At 45.0% G+C, this 21,483-nt stretch overlaps 1 protein-coding gene and 1 long non-coding RNA gene across 4 annotated transcripts in view; one reads left to right on the top strand and one right to left on the bottom strand.

Moving 5' to 3' along the window:
* capn12 (calpain 12) overlaps positions 1–21,483 on the bottom strand; it is a 51,594-nt gene that overhangs the window by 10,576 nt on the left and 19,535 nt on the right. Inside the window, exons 6-15 of one of the 2 annotated variants that reach the window (XM_048522378.2) lie at positions 20,810–20,893; positions 17,331–17,416; positions 16,330–16,407; positions 15,676–15,830; positions 12,618–12,781; positions 6,618–6,629; positions 2,232–2,440; positions 964–1,000; positions 246–314; positions 57–102 (exon numbers count right to left, since the gene is read on the bottom strand). In XM_048522378.2, the coding sequence (XP_048378335.1) occupies positions 57–102; positions 246–314; positions 964–1,000; positions 2,232–2,440; positions 6,618–6,629; positions 12,618–12,781; positions 15,676–15,830; positions 16,330–16,407; positions 17,331–17,416; positions 20,810–20,893 (940 nt within the window). The remainder of the gene's footprint in view (positions 1–56; positions 103–245; positions 315–963; positions 1,001–2,231; positions 2,441–6,617; positions 6,630–12,617; positions 12,782–15,675; positions 15,831–16,329; positions 16,408–17,330; positions 17,417–20,809; positions 20,894–21,483) is intronic. The other variant, XM_059641013.1, reaches the window with a different exon arrangement.
* Positions 1–21,483, top strand: part of LOC125447732 (uncharacterized) — a 39,735-nt gene that overhangs the window by 13,724 nt on the left and 4,528 nt on the right. The window contains exons 2-3 of one of the 2 annotated variants that reach the window (XR_007246592.2): positions 14,235–14,447; positions 19,644–19,731. This is a non-coding gene — a long non-coding RNA (uncharacterized LOC125447732). The remainder of the gene's footprint in view (positions 1–14,234; positions 14,448–19,643; positions 19,732–21,483) is intronic. The other variant, XR_007246591.2, reaches the window with a different exon arrangement.

Genomic DNA, 21,483 nt, shown 5'->3' with positions numbered 1-21,483 from the left:
GTTGGCTGAAAGGGAGGGGGTGTCACTCGCTCACAAGATCTTGAGGTTTGACAGACCTGAATTGAAGAACTCCATGAATTCTGAGGCACTTAGAGTGTCCGTCTGTAAGACAGAAATACAGAGATCACAACACAGCCCTAACAATAAACAGCAAGTCCCAATATCAATCCACAGTCAGCAAGCAGTAACCAGTGGCTGTGAAGCTACCTGAAGGAATTGGCAGTCACTTTTGCAGAGAAACATACCTCACTTACAGCATCTCTCAGCACATTTAATGTGCTCTTGCTGTCAACATCAACCTCTGTCCAGTTGACCTGGAATAAGGAAAAGGCAGAATTTGAAGTCAAATCAAGTCAAAACTGAACAGGCTTGTGTGAATTTGCTATGGAATTAGCTTCTGTAGTTTGTGTGCAGAAGGTGTGCACAGAACTGCCACCGTGCAGCCAGAACCCTCCTTTTGTTTCAGAAATTATCTCGAATTAAATCTCAGGTTACCCACAAGGTTTTGTTTTTTAGGGACTGTTATAAGCTCTCTTGCTGCCACTAACCCCCAGTGGTTAGGAAAAAATACTAGATGATCAGCTGAAAAAGTCTGCACAGCATCGTACCTCAGTGGTACCATGCCCGGATGAGCTGCCAGCCCCATGCAGTGCCTGCCAATGTCTGGTCAGTCAGTGCAGTCCCAGATACCTCAATGTGAACACAATCTGGTCCCTCTTGTTTTATGAAAACCAGTGGACAGAAGTATTGACAATTACAGAATATTCACTCTTTCAGCAATCAGGAAACTGGTGCTTTTCAGTGCAATAAAGGGAAAACATTCCAGTAGTGAAAAGATTAAGGTTTAAACAGATTAATGGGATAGTATAGAAGGAGATTTGTTATGTATATAACCTGTCCTCAAGAGTGTTTATAGAGACCCTGACTCAAGTACCTATGCAGCTTGTCCTCTGTTACAATTACCTGTGGGTTGAAGGCATAAGTGGTGGTGCTGTTCTCCCTGGAAGAGAAACAAAAGCCAATGAGTAAAAGAACAGCAGAATTTTTATTTATTGGTTCACTTTTTTGCATTAGTCAGGTGATGTACAAATTTAAACAACTGTTTCATAAACAGATTGAGGAACTTGCAAATCAACTGTATGAAAGGAGAGAGTTATTGGTAGGCAAGTAGACTCTGATTGGTAGCAATGTTGCTATGGAGAAAGCACAACTAATCATGATTGACAGTTAACTGTCAGTCATTGTTTAAATTTTTAAGTCAGACAGGTTGGTTCTGATTAGCTAAAGCATTGACCTGATAAATGAACAGCAAAATGGCTGTCCCCTATTTTGTTGAGTTGAAACAGGTGCAAAGCATGTACATAGATAACAACATTGTAGAGCTGGATGAACACAATAGGCCACGCAGCATCAGTGGAGCAGGAAAGCTGATGTTTCAGGCCTGAACCCTTCTTCAGAAAAAGGGTCCAGACCATAACATCAGCTTTCCTGCTCGCCCTGCTGTGTTTATCCAGCTCTACACCTTGTTATCTCAGATTCTCCAATATTGGCAGTTTCTGCTATCTCCAAAGCATGTACATATTCTTTCTGTATGCAAAGAACACTCCCCGAATACTAATTTATAAAGCTTCCAGTCCACACAGTGCACTACACTAATAATCCTAACCGATACTCCTAAATCTATTTTTGCTCTTGCATGAACTGGAAGCTACATATATTAGTGGGTCACTGTTGAGGCATTTATGGCATATCCCTGTTTACCCTTAAGAAAATAGCAATGAGCCACCAGAATACTATTCATTGACTCACTAGGCCATTTCTAAGGGCAGTTAAAAGTCCACCCCATTGCTTGTGGGTCTGGAGTCATGTGTAGGCCAGACTGAGAAAAGATGGCAGATTTGCTTCCCTGAAAGGTATTGGTGAAACACAAGGAGTTTACGACAACTGATCATGGTTTCATGATCACTGTTACAGAGACAAGCTCTTGATTCCAGATTGTGTGCCCCATGACAGATATTGCATCCAGTGACATTAATGTCATGCCACCATCATTCCCTTGGGCCTATAGACAGGAGTTTTTAAGTTGATCTATATCACACCCTGGCAGCGCATAATGATTGACTTGTGAGATTCTTCCTTTGACACAGGATGTTGAGTTGATCAGGGGTTGGAATCAGGGTGGGAAATGGTTTCATCCACCAGAGATACAATGCTGGCTTCTGACGCTGTACCTGGAGACATTCTTCTTCTTTGCAAAGATCCGCAGAAAGAACTCCCCTTCCTCATTCTTACAGAAGGTGGTGGGCAGGATGACGTACTCGCCAGGAGGGAGCTGCAGCCGCCTTGCCACTGAACGGGTATTGATGAAATTGCCCGAGCGAAACACTGGTTGGTATTTACCGAAGAACTTTCTGCTGAAACGGGAGTGTTGATTCTGAAACTTGATGAAATAGTTATTCAAGGTGTGAGTGAATCAGTTTGTTACAGCAGACATGTGATTACAAGCTACCCCACTCCCATTCCCATGCTCCTGTCACTGAAAAAACTGCAGCACAAGCCCCAACTTATTCACACCTTGCATATTTAACTCCACTGAGACATTACCCTTCTCTGACTTGTTTAGCTCCCTTGCTTTTTGATCAGCTCATGTGATTGAGATGGCGTGGTGCCAAGAAAGATAGAGATGGTTACTTTGGCAACGGGCTGGTTTCCAAATGTTCCATGATACCAAGGCACGGACGGACCCCTGCAAAACTCAGCAACAGTAATGAGGATGCCTGCTGTCAATCAGCTCATAACCAAACCCATGATGTCGGGTTTTGGGCTGGAGAGAGCCCTGAAATGGTAAGGTGTCAGTTGTTGTGGGCATACAAAAGGAAGCTGGACATCATCAACAGAGGTGATGGCCTAGTGGTAGTATCGCTGGACTGTTAATCCAGAGACCCTGGTAATTTTCTGTGGACCTGGTTTTGAATGTCGCCACAGCAGATGGTGGAATTTGAATTCAATAAATATCTGGAATTAAGAGCCTAATGATGACCACGAATCCATTGTTGATTGTTGGAAAAACCCATCTGGTTCACTAGTGTCCTTTAGGGAAGGAAAATGGCATCATTACCTGGTCTGGCCTACATGTGACTCCAGACCCACAGCAATGTGGTTGATTCTTAACTGCCCTCTGGGGAATGAGGGATGGGCAATAAATGCTGCCTAGCCAGCGATGCCCTCATTCCGTGAATGAATAAAGAAAAAGAAAATAAAAATGGGGAGGCAATGGTAATGTCAATGGACTAGCAATCCAGAACTTCAGGCTAATGTCTTGGGGACATGAGTTCACATCCCACCATGGCAGACGGTGAACTCTGAAATCCATAAATTCTGTAATAAAGTGCTGACCTGATGATTTGGTGATCTTGTAACTACTGATGATTGTTGTAAAACCTATCTGGTTCACTGATGTCCTTTAGGGAGAAATGGGATTGACTCTTAACTGCCCTCTGGGCAGTTAGGAATAGCCAACCACTGATGACTATATCCCATGAATGAATGAAAAAAGATGAGAAATGAGTCAAAGATAAGTTAGGGACCTGTTAGCTTCTTCCATTCGTCTTAACTGATAAAGTGTCTGTATACTAAGATATGTGACAGGAGCTTGAAATTGTCATGGTGAAAATAACTCTTAAGAAATGACTTCTGAAATGAAAAAGGTTGTTACTTGTCCCAAATAAAAGCAAAATACTTTGGGTGCTGTAAATCGAAACCAAACACAGAAGTTATTGGAGAAACGCAGCAGGTCTGGCAGCACCTGCGGATAGAGGAACAGAGTTAATGCTAGGAGTCTGGAATCACTGTTTTTGGAACTGTCAGGAGTGTTCTGTGTTCCAAAGAAGTGTTATATCAGACTCATCACCTCAAGTGACCTCCCACCCACAGCCTCTAACCTCATCATTCCCCAACCCTGCACCACCCGCTTCTGTCTCCTTTCCAAACATCCACAAACCTGACTGCACTGGTTGACCCATTGTCTCCACCTGCTCCTGCCCCACCGAACTCATCTCCACCTATCTGGATTCCATTTTCTCTCCCTTGGTCCAGGAACCACCCATGCCCTCCACCTCCTCCAGAACTTCCAATTCCCCGGTCCGCAACACCTCGTTTTCACTCTGGACATCCAGTCCCTATACACCTGCATTCCCCATGCTGATAGCCTAAAAGCCCTCCGCTTCTTCCTGTCCCGCAGACCCGACCAGTCCCCCTCCACTGACAACCTCATCCGCTTATCTGAACTCGTCCTCACCCTCAACAATTTCTCTTTTAATTCCTCCCACCTTCTACAGACAAAAGGGATGGCCATGGGTACCCGCATGGGCCTAAGCTATGCCTGCCTCTTTGTAGGGTACGTGAAGCAATCTCTCTTCCGTACCTACACTGGCCCTAAACCCCACCTCGTTCTCCGATACATTGATGACTGTTTCAGCTCCACATTGTGCTCCCACAAGGAGCTTGAACAGTTCATCCACTTCACCAACACCTTCCACTCCAACCTAAAGTTTACCTGGACCATCTCTGACACCTCTCTCTCTACTTCCTGGACCTCTCTGTCTCCATCTCTGGCATCCACCTGGAAACCGATGTCCATTTTAAACCTACCGACGCCCACAACTACCTAGAATATTCCTCCTCTCACCCAGCTTCCTGTAAAAATGCCATCCCCTATTCCCAATTCCTTCGACTCCGCTGCATCTGCTCCCAGGATGAGGCATTCCACTCCCGAGCATCCTAGATGCCCTCTTTTTTTCAAAAACCGCAACTTCCCCTCCACAGTGATCAAAAATGCCCTTGACCGTGTCTCCCGCATTTCCCACAACTCATCCCTCACACATTGTATTTGCAATAATACCAAAACAGAATCCCCCTCGTTCTCACGTACTGCCCCACCAACCTCCAAATCCAACGCATCATCCTCTGACATTTCCGCCAATTGCAATCTGACCCCACCACCAAAGACATTTTTCCCTCCCCACCCTTATGTGCTTTCCGGAGGGACCACTCTCTCCGTGACTCCCTTGTCCACTCCACAGTCCACTCCAGCCCCACCACCCCCGGCACTTTTCCCTGCAACTGAAGCAAGTGCTACACCTGCCCCTGTACCTCACCCCGATCCCAGGCCCTAGGAAGACTTTCCACATCAAACAGATGTTCACCTGCACATCTGTCAATGTTATATACTGTATCCGCTATTCCTGTTGCAGCCTCCTCTACATTGGGGCAACCAAACAGAGGCTTGGGGACCACTTTGCGGAACACCTACGCTCTGTTCGCAACAAACAGCTGCACCTCCCAGTCATGAACCATTTCAATTCCGCCCCACTCCTCGGATGTCATGTCCATCCTGGGCTCCCTGCATTGCCACCCGAAAGATGCAGGAACAGCATCTCATATTTCACTTGGGAACTCTGCAGCCCAAGGGTATCAATGTGGATTTCACAAGCTTCAAAATCTCCCCTCCCCCGAGCACATACCAAAACCAACCCAACTAGTCCCTGTGTCCCTAACCATTCCTCTCACCTCAAGCCCAAGCCCCACCCCCACCCCATCCCCTACCCACTAACCTCATCCCGTCCCCCTGACCTGTCTGTCCTCCCTGGACTGACTTATCCACTAGCCCCCCAACTCCCCACCTGCATTCACCTTCACTGGCTCTAACCCCGCCTCTTTGACCTGTTTGTCTTCTCTCACTCTATCTTCTCCTTTATCCATCTTCTATCCGCCTCCCCCTCTCCCTATTTACTTCAGAATCCCCTTCCCCTCCGACATTTCTGAAGAAGGGTGCCGACCTGAAATTTGAAGCTTTGCTGCTCCTCTGATGCTGTTTGTCCTGCTGTATTCATCCAGCTTCACACTCTGTTATCTCATATCAGACCTACCAGATTTAGTAATTATTTTCAACAAAGATTGAAGGAGCTCAGAGAGTCACTAATAACAGGGGGTTCCAGAACAAAGGACAGATGATAGAAGTTTTCAAGATCATAAAGGGCCTGTATAGAGTAGATGGGGATAAACTATTCCTGCTCATAAAAGGATCAAGAGCTAGAGGGCACAGATTTAATGATTTTTGAAAGAAGCAAATATGAGGTGAGAAAATAACGTTTTCACACAGTGAGTGGTCTGGGTTTGGAAATATAGTCGAGGCTTTCAAGTGGGGCCTGTGATTATTATTTAAATTGAAGAAAGACACACAATAAGATGGTGGGAGATTGGAATCAAGTTAAGATACACAGGGAGTCAGTACAGACGTGAAAAGCAAATGGCCTCTGCGAAAGGCAAAAGAACGAGGGGCCACCCGAGGAAAGACATTTTATATAGTGGATTGTTAGGATCTGGAATTCCCTGCAAGAGAATATGATAGAGAGAGCTTCAAGGGTGGCTTTCAGAAGGGAATTGGACAAATGCTCAAAGGTAAAAAAGTTGCAGGGGTACTCGAAAAGGGCATGGGTCAGACTAGCTGCAGTTCCCTTGGAATGGATCAGCATGGACCCAGTGGACAGAATGGCCTTCCTGTGTGCTGTGACTGTTCTGTGATTCTCCATGTTGTAATAGGGTAGCTGGATACCTACCTGTTGAGGGACCTGCAAGAGAAACACAATGAGGTTAGTGTCCTGAAAACATGCACAAAGTTCATCTGCATAGTGCATAGACAGAGGAGGAGGCCATTCAGCCCCTTAAGCTTATTCTGCTAGTCAGTTAGATCATGGCTGAGCTGCATCTCACGACCCCATTTTGTCACGGTGGTGTAACCCTTGACGTTTCTAACAAAATAAAAATCTGGCAACTTTCTTCACCAAAGCTCTTGTTCACAACTGTCCACAGGTTTTTGAAAGAGGTGACAACCCCACAAACCCTTTCCTGTGAAAGCTGCTTCCTAATTTTCCTCCAAATTGGCCAGGTCCAATTTTGTTATTGTCACAGCTCCTGCCAGAAAGAAAATCGTTTCTGCCTCTCTGTTCCACTGAGTCCTTTAAATAGTCACATCGCAGTGTTCCAAACTTGAGAAGTAGAACACAATGTGGAGCTGGAGGAACACAGTAGGCCAGGCAGCATCAGAAGAGCAGGAAAGCTGAAATTTCTGAAGAAGGGTCCTGACCTGAAATGTCAGTTTTCCTGCTCTGATGCTGCCTGGCCTGCTGTGTTCCTCCAGCTCTACACTGTTATTTCTGACTCCAGCATTGGCAGTTCTTATTATCTTGAGAAGATACAAGCTAGGTTTGTGTAGCCCACCCATATAAATAAAACCCATAACCCTAGAATCATTCTGGTGAATCTGGGCTGTATCCCCTCCAAACCAATACATCATTCTTAAAGTGAGGTGTTCAGGTGGGAGCTGAACACAATTGTAGACACACTTTCTCCACTCTATATTGCAGCAGCTTTTGTTAAGACAAAGTCCAGTCATTCACTTCCATTTTATTCACTTGTGGGCATCACTGATTAGACCAGCATTTATTGCCCATCCCTCCTTACCCTTGAGAAGGTGGTGGTGAGCTGCCTTTTTGAAGTGCTTCAGTCCAGGTTATTCCACAGTGCTATACGGAGGGAATTCTTGGATATTGACCCAGCAACAGTGAAGGAATGATATATTTCTGAGTCAGGATAATGAATGGCTTGGGGGAGAACTTTCAGGTGGTGGTGTTTCCATCTATCTGCTGACATGTCCTTCAAGTTGGAAATGGTCATGGGTTTGGAGGGTGCTGTCTAAGGATCTTTGGAAAATTGCTACAGTTTATCTTATAAATGGTATACACTGCTAATACTGAGCATTGGATGTTTGTGGATATGGTGCCAATCAAGTGTGCTGTGTTGTCCTAGATGCTGTAAGCTTCTTTAGTCATGTTGGAGCTGCAGTCATCCAAGCAAGTTGTGAGCATTCCATCATACTCCTGAATTATGCCTTATAGATGGTGGACAGGCTTTAGCGAGTCCTACTTAAGAGTTTCATTCCAATTTGCATGTCACAAAACTCCAGACACGGTTCTATGTTACTTGTTTGCCATAAGTAGGTTTAAAAAAAAACACCCAACTTTCACCTAATTATCCCTTATTTAACCTGTAACCATCAATTGTTCCCTAATTCCATTTGGTCTTGGGCATCTCCAACAGATCCTAGGAAATGAAAACACCCTCTTGATAAAGGTCAAACTTCTTTAGCCTTCTTGATTATTTGTTGTTCCATTATGATTTACTTGTCCTAACTCCCAAATTACTCTGCCTTAAAGGTATTCAATGAGCCTGTCGCCGCCTCCTCCCTGGGAAAGAAAATTCCACAGACTTACCACCCTTTAAGAGAAGAATGATTCCCATCCTGACCTTTGGGAGAAATAGAAATTTTCTCATTTCTGTCTCAAATAGAAGATTCCTTACTTTTAAATTACTAATTGTCCCTCCTACTCTAATGTTATCTACAAACCTGGATTCCTGTCTGTTTAACGAAGTCAGAGATAATTGTGGTTAAAAAGTTGAGTTTCACCGTTCGTCTACCCTGCTATTACACTCATCAAGGTTCAAGTCTTGTGCATTGGGGAGGTAGGGGTGTAGTGGTAATATCACTGGACTAGTAATCCAGAAGATGTGGGCAGGTGGGTTGGCATTCCACATCAGATGCTGGAATTTGAATTTAATAAAATCTCACATTAGGGTTGGTATTGTTCTTAAAAAAATCATTTGCTTCACTGATGCCTTGCCAGCTTTATGAGTCTGGACTAATGAGTCCAGACCCACAGCAATGTGTTTTGCTCTTAACTGCCCTCTGGGCAATAAATGCTGGTCTAGCCAGTGACACCCACATTCCACGATTAATTTTTTTTATTAGTAAACTGTTCTGAAGGAGCTACTAGAATCAGTGTTATTGATAATAAGTATGTGCTGGGATCAGACTAATTTGGTCATACTTGACTTGAGTTTAACAGTTTGGCTGAATGTTTTAAGGAATATGTGAGATAAAGAAAGGTCTTTGAATGTTGTCAATATGGATTCCAAGGCGATTCGGTGCATACTTATGTAAAAGCAGATTTTCCGAGAATCTTCAGGTTAAAAATGAGTTGGAGGGGGTTGACTTTTAAAGTAAGTGGTAATGTTTCGGAAGGGATAACAAAGTGTGGAGCTGGATGAACACAGCAGGCCAAGCAGCATCTTAGGAGCACAAACGCTAACGTTTTGGGCCTAAACCCTTCATCAGAAAAGGGGGATGGGGAGAGGGTTCTGAAATAAATAGGGATAGAGGGGGAGGTGGAACGGAGATGGATAGAGGAGAAGATAGGTGGAGAGGAGAGTATAGGTGGGGAGGTAGGGAGGGGATAGGTCAGCCTGGGGAGGACGGACAGGTCAAGGGGGCAGGATGAGGTTAGCAGGTAGGAAATGGAGGTGCAGCATGAGGTGGGAGGAGGGGATAGGTGAGAGGAAGAACAGGTTAGGGAGGCGGAGACGAGCTGGGCTGGTTTTGGGATGCAGTGGGGGGAGGGGAGATTTTGAAGCTGGTGAAATCCACATTGATATCATTGGGCTGCAGGGTTCCCAAGCGGAATATGAGATGCTGTACCTGCAGCCTTCGGGTGGCATTGTTGTGGCACTCAGGAGGTCTAGGATGGACATGTTGTCTAAGGAACGGGAAGGGGAGTTGAAATGGTTCACGACAGGGAGGTGCAGTTGCTTATTGCAAACTGAGCATATGTGTTCTGCAAAGCAGTCCCCAAGCCTCCGCTTGGTTTTCCCGATGTAGAGGAAGCCACAATGGGTACAGCGGATGCAGTATACCAAATTGACAGATGGGCAGGTGAACATCCGCTTGATGTGGAAAGTCTTCTTGGGGGTGAGGGAGGAGGTGTGGGGGCAAGGTGTGTGGTAGCACTTCCTGCGGTTGCAGGGGAAAGTGCCAGGTGTGATGGGGTTGGAGCGGAGTGTGGAGTGGACAAGAGAGTCACGGAGAGAGAAAGCAGACAAGGATAGGGATTGAAAAATGTATTTGGTGGTGGGGTCAGATTTGGCTATCGGTACCCACATGGACCCAAGCTATACTGCCTCTTTGTGGGTTACGTGGAACAATCCCTCTTCTGAACCTACACTGGTCCTAAACCCGACCTCTTCCTCCGAGTGGTCCCTCCAGAAAGTAGACAAGGGTGGGGATGGAAAAATGTCTTTGGTAGTGGGGTCGGATTGTAGATGGCGGAAGTGTCGGAGGATGATGCGTTGGATCCGGAGGTTGGTGGGGTGGTATGTGAGGACGAGGGGGATTCTCTTTTGGCGGTTATTGCAGGGACACGGTGTGAGGGATGAGTTGCGAGAAATGCGGGAGACATGGTCGAGAGCGTTCTCGACCACTGCTGGGGGATACTGTGGTCTTTGAAGAATAAGGACATATGAGATAAACAGGAGTGGAACGCCTCATCCTGGGAGCAGATGCGGTGGTGTCGAAGGAATTGGGAATAGGGGATGGAATTTTTGCAGGATGGTGGGTCGGAGGAGATGTATTCTAGGTAGCTGTGGGAGTTGGTTGGATTGAAATGGATATCAGTTTCTAGGTGGTTGCCTGAGATGGAGACAGAGAGGTCCAGGAACATGAGGGATGTGTTGGAGATGGTCCAGGTGAACTTGAGGTTGGGGTAGAAGGTATTGGATGAACTGCTCAAGCTCCTCTTGGGAGCACGAGGCGGTGCCGATACATTCATCAATGTAACAGAGTAAGAGGTGGGGTTTAGGTCCAGTGTAGGTACCGAAGAGGGATTGTTCCACGTAACCTACAAAGAAGCAGGCATCGCTTGGGCCCGTGCGGGTACCCATGGCCAAATCTGACACCACCACCAAAGACATTTTTCCATCCCCATCCTTTGTCTGCTTTCTGGAGGGACCACTCTCTCTGTGACTCCCTTGTCTGCTTCACACTCCTGTCCAACCCCACCACACCTGGCACTTTCCCCTGCAACCGCAGGAAGTGCTACACTTGCCCCCACACCTCCTCCCTCGCCCCCATCCCAGGCCCCAAGAAGACATTCCACACCAAGCAGATGTTCACCTGCACATCTGCCAATGTGGTATATTGTATCCACTGTACCCGTTGTGGCTCCCCCTACATCGGGGAAACCAAGCGGAGGCTTGGGGTCCACTTTGCCGAACACCTACGCTCGGTTCGCAATAAACAACTGCGCCTCCCAGTCGTGAACCATTTCAACTCCCTCTCCCATTCCTTCGACAACATGACCCTCCTGGGCCTCCAGCAGTGCCATAATGATGCCACCCGAAGTTTGCAGGAACAACAACTCATATTCCAATGGTATCAATGTGGATTTCACAAGCTTCAATATCTCCCCAACCCCCATTGCATCCCAAAATCAGCCCAGCTCATCTTCCTTAACCTGTTCTTCCTCTCAGCTATCCCCTCCTCCCACCTCAAGCTGCACTTCCATTTCCTACCTTCTAACTTCATCCCGGCTCCTTGACCTGTCCGTTTATCCCCTCCCTACCTCCCCACCTACACTCACCCCCACAGGCTCCATCCCCGTCCCTTTAACTTGTCTGTTTCCTCTCCACCTATCTTCTCCTCTATCCATCTTCGATCCACCTCCCCCTCTCTCCCTATTTATTCCAGAACCCTCTCCCCATCGCCCTTTTCTGATGAAGGGTCTCGGCCCGAAACTTAGCTTTCCTGCTCCTAAGTTTTTGCTTGGTCTGCTGTGTTCATCCAGCTCCACACTTTGTTATCTCGGATTCTCCAGCATCTGCAGTTCCCATTATCTCTGATACATGTTTTGGAGGGGCTTTGCTTCCACTAAAAAGTTATAGGGAGACATTGTCGAGGTGTATGGAAACATCTAATTAGCATTTACAGTCTTGGGCTGTCTTGTAGTGCCCCTGGGCTAGAAGTCTTGGGTTCAAGTCCCACCTGCCCCAGATGTATACTGTTACATTCTGGAACAGATTAATTAAGAAAATAGTGTCCTGAAATTGTGTTCAGAAGAGTTTCCTGCAGTAGTCCAAGAAGAAAGGATGTTTGCACAGTTTGATACAGATATCTGCGTGACATATAGCTTAATATATACAGCACCCTGTGTGACAGTTTAATATTTACAGTTCACTGTGTAACATGCCATTTACTGTAGACAGCGCTCTGTGTAACTTAATTTAATACATACCGCTGCCTGTGTGATGTCCTGCCTAATGTTTTCAGCTTTCTGTGGAACACTGTTTTCAATATTTTCTAACCAACCTATTCAGGGATGTTATTGCACATCTCTGGAGCAGGTGGGACTTGAACCTAGGTCTCCTGGCTCAAAGACAGGGACCCTATCACCGCAACACAAAAGCCTCCACCCACTGTTTAGATGAATAGCTGGAATGCCTTAATGAGAAACTCTGCCTTTTGACAAGCAAAATCTCACCTCATTTTGGGGCTTGAAAATGGCCCAACCCCATCCCCAGATTTTCAACCCTAAACGCCACATTGAGAAGCCCAGGTATACAGCTCCATGTGTTAACACGTTTACATGATATTATTAGATTCTCCATTATGTTGATCACATAGTCACCAGATTGCTCCATATCCCCACATCATATATCACTAAATCACTCACTGCATAGATATAGAAGCCGATGTGGTAGAAATCAAGCTTATCTTTCTTGCGGCGATATTTCTGCAGGAGTTCCACAGCAATTGTGCAGGTGAGCTCATCATCATCCGGATCATCATCCGTCTCAAGTAGCCTCAGTCTGAACTGAGGGTTTGTTGAAAATGTGTCTGAGTTTGGGGGTGAGGGTAGAGAAATCCAGAAAGAATAACTGATTAGTTGCCATTAGATGAATTCTTTGTTCAGGTCTCTCTGTTTGACAGCACTCCCAGGGCTCTACCATTAACTGCATAAGTCCTGTCCTAGTTTGTCTTACCAAAATTCATCTAAATTAAACTCAGTCTCTTCCATTTCTTTGGCCTGCTGGTCCAGATCATCAAGATCCCATTGTACTCTGAGATAATCTTCTTTACTGTCCACTGTATCACCAACTTTGGTGTCATCTGCAAACTTACTAACCATGTCTTCTATGTTCTTCTCATCCAAATCAGTTATATAAATGATGAACACCAGTGGACCCAGCACCAACTATTGTGGCACACCACTAGCCAGAGGTCTCCAGTCTGAACAACAACTCTCTACCACCACTCTCTATCTCCTACCATCAAGCCATTCTGCATCCATTTGGCTAGGTCTCCCTAGATCCCATGTGATATAACCTTATTAACCAGTCTACCATGTGGAATCTTGTCAAAGGCCTTCCTAAAGTACACATAGACAACGTCTATTGATATGCCTTCATCTGTCTTTAACCTCTTCAAAAAACTCAATCAAGTTTGTGAGTAATAATTTCCCGTGCACAAAGCCATGCTGTCTCTGCCTAATCAGTCCTTGCCTTTTCAAATGCATGCAGTTCCTGTCCTTCAGAATCCCCTCCAACAACTTAGCCACCACTGATGTCAGGCTCAGGTCTGTAGTTCCCTGGTTTTCCCTTGCAGCCTTTCCTAAATAGCACTACATGAGCCATTCTCCAGTCTTCGAGCACCTCACATGTGGCTGTCATTGAGACAGGTATCTGTGCTTGGGCCCCTACAGTTTCTTCCCTGGCTTTCCACAGTGATGGTGACATCACCTCCCCTTAATCAAAGCTTTCACAAGAGAATTGGATAGTTATCTGAAGAGAAATTATTTTGCGGTTACTGGCGACAGCTGAGGGAGTGGGTCTTGCTGGCCTACTCTTGAGGGTTGGCACTGAATGGGCTCCTCTGTATCTGTAACCATTGAGTATTATCAGCCATTAGTGTTTTGTATTTCATCTCTTGCCCAGTGATGCTAGGTTTCCCCGTGTTTCCACTCACCCTTCCTGGAGAGAATAGCTACACCCGTCCCCACATGCTGTAACCTTAGCTTGCGTGCATTGAGCACTCCAGGAGTTCCGTGTCTCAACTGCACCCTCCCTTAAGCGTGTCTGCCACCCCACTTCCCTATGATTTACAAAACAAGCATCACACTGGCACTAGCTCAATCCATTTAGGAAGCTCCTTGATCACATTCTCAGATTGTTGCAAACAACTGAAATTGAGATTAACCCCTTCTCTTGTGTGGTCACTGTGAAATATGAATGTATGGCAGACCAATTCTGCACAGTATACTTCTAGCTGAGTGCTTGTTCTTTTTGCTTAGATATTTGAAGAGAAAAGTTAGCCAGGACATGGACCATGCGCCTGTGATCCAAAAGATAGCACCTCCACTGCTCCATTATCTCAGTAGGGCGTTGGAAGTGTCAGCCTCGTTGATGGGAGTGAGAGCCAAACACACAATCTTCTGATTCTTAATGGCCTCTGATGCTGAGTGGAATTTCAGGCTTGATCTTCAATCCCAAAGGAAAGAAGCAAGGTGTGCAAAGGGGGTTCTTTATTCTACATGGGATTTGGGCGTTCTCGACATTTGTTGACCATACCTAAGTACCCATTGTTCCATTGCAAAGTTAACCACATTGCTGTGTATCAGGAGTGACGTGTAGGCCAGATTTCCTTCGCTAAAAGTCTTAAGTGAACCAAATGGGTTTCTACAAATAATCATTGATAGTGGTTATGGGATGAGATTAACTTTAAAGCTCCAGATTTAATTGTTGAGTTTAAATGGACTTGAACCTAAATCAATAGAGTATTAACCTGGGCTTCCTAATCTAGCAATGTTAACGACACCCCACTATGTCCCTTGAATCTGGAATGTGACAGACTTTGGTATGTTTGTGCAACTATTGCACAAGATGTTTCAATCGAGTTAGACAGTTTCTTAATCGCCTATAGGTGCTATTTCACTAATAGGGTTTGTCTGCAGAGAGACTTAATCTCCTCTGAAATCCCACTTGAAACAGCATGCTCACAGTCGAGCACAGGATAAAACTTGCTTAAAGAATATAGCACAGACAGGTTGGTGTAATGGATGAGCAAGTGGCAGATTAAATTCATGGCAGAGAATTGTAAAGTAGACAGAACAGTGACAACATAAATAAAAGGGCACAAAACTAAAGGGGGTGCAGGAGTAGTGGGATCTGAGCCTAATGTACACAATTCCTTATAATTCTGGTTTTAAAATGATTGTGAAGATGGGAATTATTTTCTCTTGTGCCGTCAGGCACGTTACCAACAGCCCCCTTCTCTTCCGCAGCCCAAATTGCTGCTGCATTGTAACATGCACTGACTTGACTTAATTACTGTGTTTGGAAACTGAACTCTACCCACAGTATGTAAGCATGGCCCAGGATCCAGTTTGCCAGAGAGTACATAACAGACTGAGTCCAGAGCTGACGCCTTCTAACTACCTACACATAACTGCCTCCTTCACGGGGGAGGGGTTTTAAGACTGAACCGCATTGCTTTGGAAATCAGGAACATTGAAACACAGAGAATCGTGGAGCTTGAGAATCATTACACGTAGATTGTAATGATATTTATTTATCAGATCTTGTTTTTGAATTTTTTTTAAACACGGTACCTGCCAACCTGGGCATTGCCTCTTTACCAGGGACTCAGAACTTGTAAGATTTAGTGCAAGTCACTAAGGGGTTCAGGGCTTGGGAGGCACAGGGCACACTGGCTTCTGACAAAAATACCCTTACCTTCGTTAATACATCCGCCAGCACTGATTCCTGACATCCACTTCCCCTCGTGAGATTTAATGGTCCAGATGCAGACGGTGCTATGTGAGCAGAGAGGTTGCAGATTACACAGCTCAATCCGGGTGAAGTTCTCAACAAGAATTTTGGCTGGCATCCTGTATGAAAGGGGATAGTGGTGGAGATATGGTAAGACACAAGGCAAAAGATCAGAAAGCTAATAAAGTGCCTCCTGCACTCACTCGACTGCACTTAATACCTGGCAGGGGTGGAAAATCTCTATATGCAGTGAGAGTTCTACTTTAAAAACCAAGGGAACAATTAGTATCTGAACCTTTCCAAGCCCCATCGATTTGTACCAGTCCCAGCATTAAAACAGAAGTAATCTTTCTTGAGTATTGCCAGTCAAAGACATGGGCTGTTGAATCTTTTCACCTTGCATTCATTTGGACAGATTTTCAAGAACACCATATTTCAAAGGGAACTGCAATTTATAGTGTTGATTTGTTGCTATGAAGGCTCTGATTAGCTAGGATGTAGCTGAGGAGAATGCACCAGAGAAATCAAATGGAATCATATTTCATCAATGCCCACTGTTGCCCCTATTCTAATTTACAGCAAAGTGCTTTCAGTGCCAGCTCAGAGTGAAGTATTTACCAGAATTCCCCATCATCCTTGATCATCAACTTCAGTTTGGTCTTCTCTTTCTCACTAACTGCATTCCACAATGGAGATCTGCATCAAGAGGAAGGAGACCATTAGATACATGGAGGAATGTCTCCCAGATTGAGAAGCTTGAGACCATTTGCTGTCCATGACCTTCAGAGGTCTAAAATGAAACAGTTCATAAAACCTGAATCTGGGTGAGAAAAAAGATGGGGTTCTTGAGTAAGAACACACGGATGAGTGGCAAAATCATGTTTCTGTACTGACAGAATAAGGCATGAAGACTGTTCCTGTCCTGGGAGTGTTTGATTGGGACATTGTAGATGAAGCTTTATTCTGTGTTGAACCCCATGCTCTACCTATCTTGGGAGTGTTTAATGGGGATGATGTAGAAGGAGTTTTATTCTGTATCTGGCCAGTGTTGTCCCTGCTCTTTGAGTGTTTGATGTAGATGGTGTGAAGGGAGCTTTACTTTCAGTTTAAAAGAATTTTTGTGGGTGTTTTATTCTGTATCTAACCACATGCTGTTGCTTATCTGGGAGTATAGAGCTTTTGTCCAATTTTTAACCCTGTGCTATCACTGTCCTGGAAGTGTTTGATGCGATAGTGAGTAGGGGTAGAAGAATTTGAGGAGACAATATCTAGCTTCCGGACTACCTGTGGTTGCTCCTACACCCAGGAAGGAAATGTCTAGACCAATATGGAGCACTGGATCCCTCAATTCCTGCCAGTTGGAAAAAGTAGACGCTTGAGGAGCCTTATCCTTGAAGTCTGGCTGATCCTGATCCATCCTTCACAAAAGAACAAGACTAGCAGTGGGATCTGGCTCAGGTAACCACGGAAATGGGTTTGGGAGTAGGTAACCAGCACTCGAGCTGATGTTGGTAAATTTCAGATTGTGCCTGACTCTGTTCTGGTCCCGTGACTTCAGTGGCCGTAGTTAACCTGTCTCACTCAGTGTGTGAAACATTTGGCAGAGAGCTCCCTGTTACCTGTCACTCCACGGACCAGTGTACTCCTTGTGACCCCATGGATTCCGTACTCGGAGGAGTTTTATTGAGGAGCCATCGTACTTTACCTAGTGATGGAAACAAGTGGATGAGGGTCAGCAGTAGAACAAGGATTACAGAGCTATTAAAGCACAGTAGGAGGTCATTAGGCCTGGTTCTATAACCTAGTGCCAATCTCCTGCTTTTTCCCCGTCTCTCTGCTCATCATTTCTATGCAACTAATCATCCAGTTCCCTCTTGAATACCTCAATTAAACCTGCCTCTACTCTATTTCCAGACCCTATTTGCTGTGTGGAAAAAAATGTCCTCACATCACCTTTTTATCAGTTACACATCACTTTAAAATTCACTCTTTTCTCTTTGACCTCATCCTTGTACTTGTACAATTGGAAACACCTCTGTCCAGTAAAGGATGTGCATCCCAGAGCAAACGCAAAATACCTATTTATGTTTTGGTGAAGCCAGGATTTCTCAAGGGCTTTGAAATTTTTTGGGGGCATGCTCCTCTATGGTTTCCAAGGGATATTTTTCTCCTCTTATCAATTAAAAAAGATAGTTTATTCTCAATGTAGTCACATTGTTACATCTGCTTTTGTGTTGATGCAAATGGGGTATTTGCATTCACACAAAGACAGAATTAGAAGAATTCAACAATGTCTTTAATAATATTGACCTCTTTGTCAAATTTAAAAACTGAACAATCAAGGAAAGCATTGATTTCCTAGCCGCCACAGTATTTCAATTCATAGAATCCCTACATTGTGGAAGCAACAATTCGACGCATCAATTCCACACTGACCGCCTGAAGAGCATCCCACCCACATCGACCCATCACTGTAATCCTGCATTTCCTATGACTAATCCACCTATCCCGCACACCCTGGACACTATGCAGTATTGTGAGCCGTTTTAGCCCTTTATTTAAAAAAATATCATTCCATGGAGGTAGTTCAGAGAAGATTCACAAAGGTGATCCCTGGTATGGAAGGATTGTCTTATGAAGAAAGGTTAAACAGGTAAGAACTTTAGTTCCTGGAGTTTAGAAGAATGAGAACTGACCTAATTGAAATATACTATTTATGGGTTTGAAATGATTAATGCTGAGTGGAGGCTTCCCTTTGTAGGAGAGACTAGGACCAGAGGACACAGGCTCAGAATAAACGGGTGCTTGTTTAAGACTGATTAAATTAGATTCCCTACAGTGTGGAAACAAGCCCTTCGGCCCAACAAGTCCACACTGCCCCTTGAAGCATCCCACCCAAACCCATCCCCCATAACCCACTCACCCCTGAACACTATGGGCAATTTAGCATGGTTGACCCACCTAGCCTGCACATCTTTGGACTGTTGGAGGAAACGGGAGCACCTGGAGGAAACCCACGCAGACATAGGGAGAAGGTGCAAACTCCGCACGGTCACCTGAGGCTGGAATTGAACCCAGGTCCCTGGTGCTGTGAGGCTGAAGTGCTAACCACTGAACCACCGTGCTGCCCCTGAGATGAGGAATTTCTTCTCTGAAGTTTGAGAGTCTTTGGAACTCCTCTCCACAGAGAGCTGTGGGGTAGAGTTCTTATGTATATTTAACGCTGAGATAGATAGATTCTTGATGAATTCTTGATCAAGTGTTAGGGGGATAGGGCAGGAAAGTGGACATAAGGAATGTTGAATCAGCCATAATCCTGTTGAATGGGGGAGCAGACTAGAAGTGCTTAATGGCCTACTCCTGTTCTTATTTCTTTTGGTCTTATGGTCTTTTGTTCTTTAGGTTTGAATTTGCAGTGATGTGAGAGAATATCCTTGCACCCTTGAATGCACTCCATTCCACTCTCAAATTCACTTTGGAATAGAGTGGTCTAATGAGCTCCCTACCTATGTTGAGATATCCTCTAATGGGGTCTCTGTACTGTCTACTGCCAGTTTACCTTCACTAATCAAGATACATGTTGGAATTCCGGAAGATAAAAGATCTGACATGTCATCGACCTCGGGAATGCAGTTTGAGCCATTTGCTCACTGTGAATGCTTGATGCTGGAATGGATCACAATAAACATATCATGCAGGATAATGGCCATTGTAATCCATTTATTGCTTGCTGTGCATTGTGCAAACTCATGAACAGGCCTGTGGTTGTCATTGGCAGTGTCTGTATCTCAGATACCATACCCTGGAAGGGTATGCAAGTTTACAGATGCTGCAACATTTGAGATACCTTTGGAAGGGTAACGTTTCTCAAAGGATGGACCTGCAGTGAACTTGTTCCATGCTGTAGTAACACAAGTGATTCCCATTAATAGGATGCTGCTGTCAAACCAAAAAGGATCACAGCACAGAAGAATAATGTGGAACATGACTTTCGATGGTTGCCGCACATCCCAGTGACAGGTTAGTGATCAGCATATCCTATCAGCTGCCCTCAATGGACAGAGAACTGACCAACCTTTGTAAGCAAAATTCAGAACACAACATCTAACATTCGGTACAATTCCACAGTAGGACAGCATTTGCTGAATAAATATGAATGTGCCACAAGATCATCAGTCACGACTAATTCCTTGCTGGCTAGAAACTATAAATTTTCATAAGTGGGGTCCTGCTTTCTACAAGCACAAGGAACAGGTTCAGATACTTTCCCTTTGTTGACTTAAAAAGAGTGTAAGGGTAAATAGTTCCCTAGTGCATGGCAACAGCTCAACCAAACAGAGTCAAACAGATCAGCATCCTTTTCTCACTGTAACCTTTTGTTCCTTTTGAGATTTCACATCCTTGCAATTCTATCCTGATGGGTGCATGTTAAGGTCCTTGACAACATATCCCTTTATTCTGCAATACACCAGCTCTGTGAGCTCAGGGCATTCAACAAGAGCATTTTAAATTTGGTCAAAGAAAGTGTTGAAAGGGCACTCTGAAGGTGTCACTTAGGATTTTCCAAATTGACACTGATTCTGAGGAGAAGCTTGTCCAGAATCCTATCACAACTCATCATAAAAAAAAGTATGACCTTGTTGTGGCTTTGAAACCAAGCGCTGATCAGAGGCAAGAGAAAACAGAGACAATACCCAAATTAACAGCTGGTCCAAAACTCAATTGTGAATCATATACTATCCTATTTACTGCAGAACCTCTTCGGCATAAATGGGTGTGAGCAGTCACTTGTGTTCCCCACCAGGAACCCAAACTCGAATGAACACAGTTGATTTCATACAGAAACATGAGCAGATCCCAAGTCACATGAAGACCTGTTATACTATGGTGACCATGCACTCAGTCAATAAGGTGGTGTTCTGAAGGAGTGTCTTAAAGAGGGAAGTGAGGCAAAATGTCCGACAGGTTTGGGAAGGCAGGGCCTAGGAAACAGTTAAATTCAAATTCGCCAAAGAGACAAGAATGAGAAGAGCTCAGATCTCAGAGGGTTACTGGGTCAGAGTAGATGACAGACAGCAAGGGACAAGCATGTACTCACCGTGTCTGCGCCTGTGATTGCGTACGCGTGTGACTTCATTAGACCCAGGCCATTGTCCTGCTCCAGTTCCTTCTGGTTGGTGACCTAGGTATGGTCCAGAAGGACACTGTCACAATGGATTTGGAATCAGCACTAAACTCCGAGATCCTACTCCCAGATCCCTACAGTGATTCTGCATGCCAGGATGGTTAATCCTACAATGTCTAAGCAGGATTATGAATGATCCAATTGATCTCACAACCTGATTGTGGGATCTCTTCTCATGGTTAGGTCCCCTGTCACAGATTGTTGGGGGAGGGGATTATTTGCTGAACTCTTGGGAACAAGAACTGCCTGAGGTTTGTCTGTCTGCACCTTCAATGGGAAAAGTGTTGGGAGATCACTAATCTCCAGCCCCCTGCTCACAAATGGGCTGTGATTCAAATGCAACTCTCTCAAAACAGCCAGTGCAAATTTCTGATATTGATTTCCTAGCTCCCTCTAGGTTCAGGCCTCCACACCCCACACCAACACCAAATTCTCCCTCTTTGCTGAGGTGTCAGCTCCTCTCTGCCAGACCCTCTTTCTCCTCAACCTTTCCACTGTTCCAACTCCTTCTGGCACTCCCTCAGGACTCCTCTCTTCCCCTAACTCTCCCCCAGAGTCTCTCTCTCCCCAAAACCCACATTCCCCTC

Source organism: Stegostoma tigrinum, chromosome 39, assembly GCF_030684315.1.
Source record: "Stegostoma tigrinum isolate sSteTig4 chromosome 39, sSteTig4.hap1, whole genome shotgun sequence".
Classification (NCBI taxonomy): domain Eukaryota; kingdom Metazoa; phylum Chordata; class Chondrichthyes; order Orectolobiformes; family Stegostomatidae; genus Stegostoma; species Stegostoma tigrinum.
This window is presented reverse-complemented; position numbering and strand designations above follow the sequence as displayed.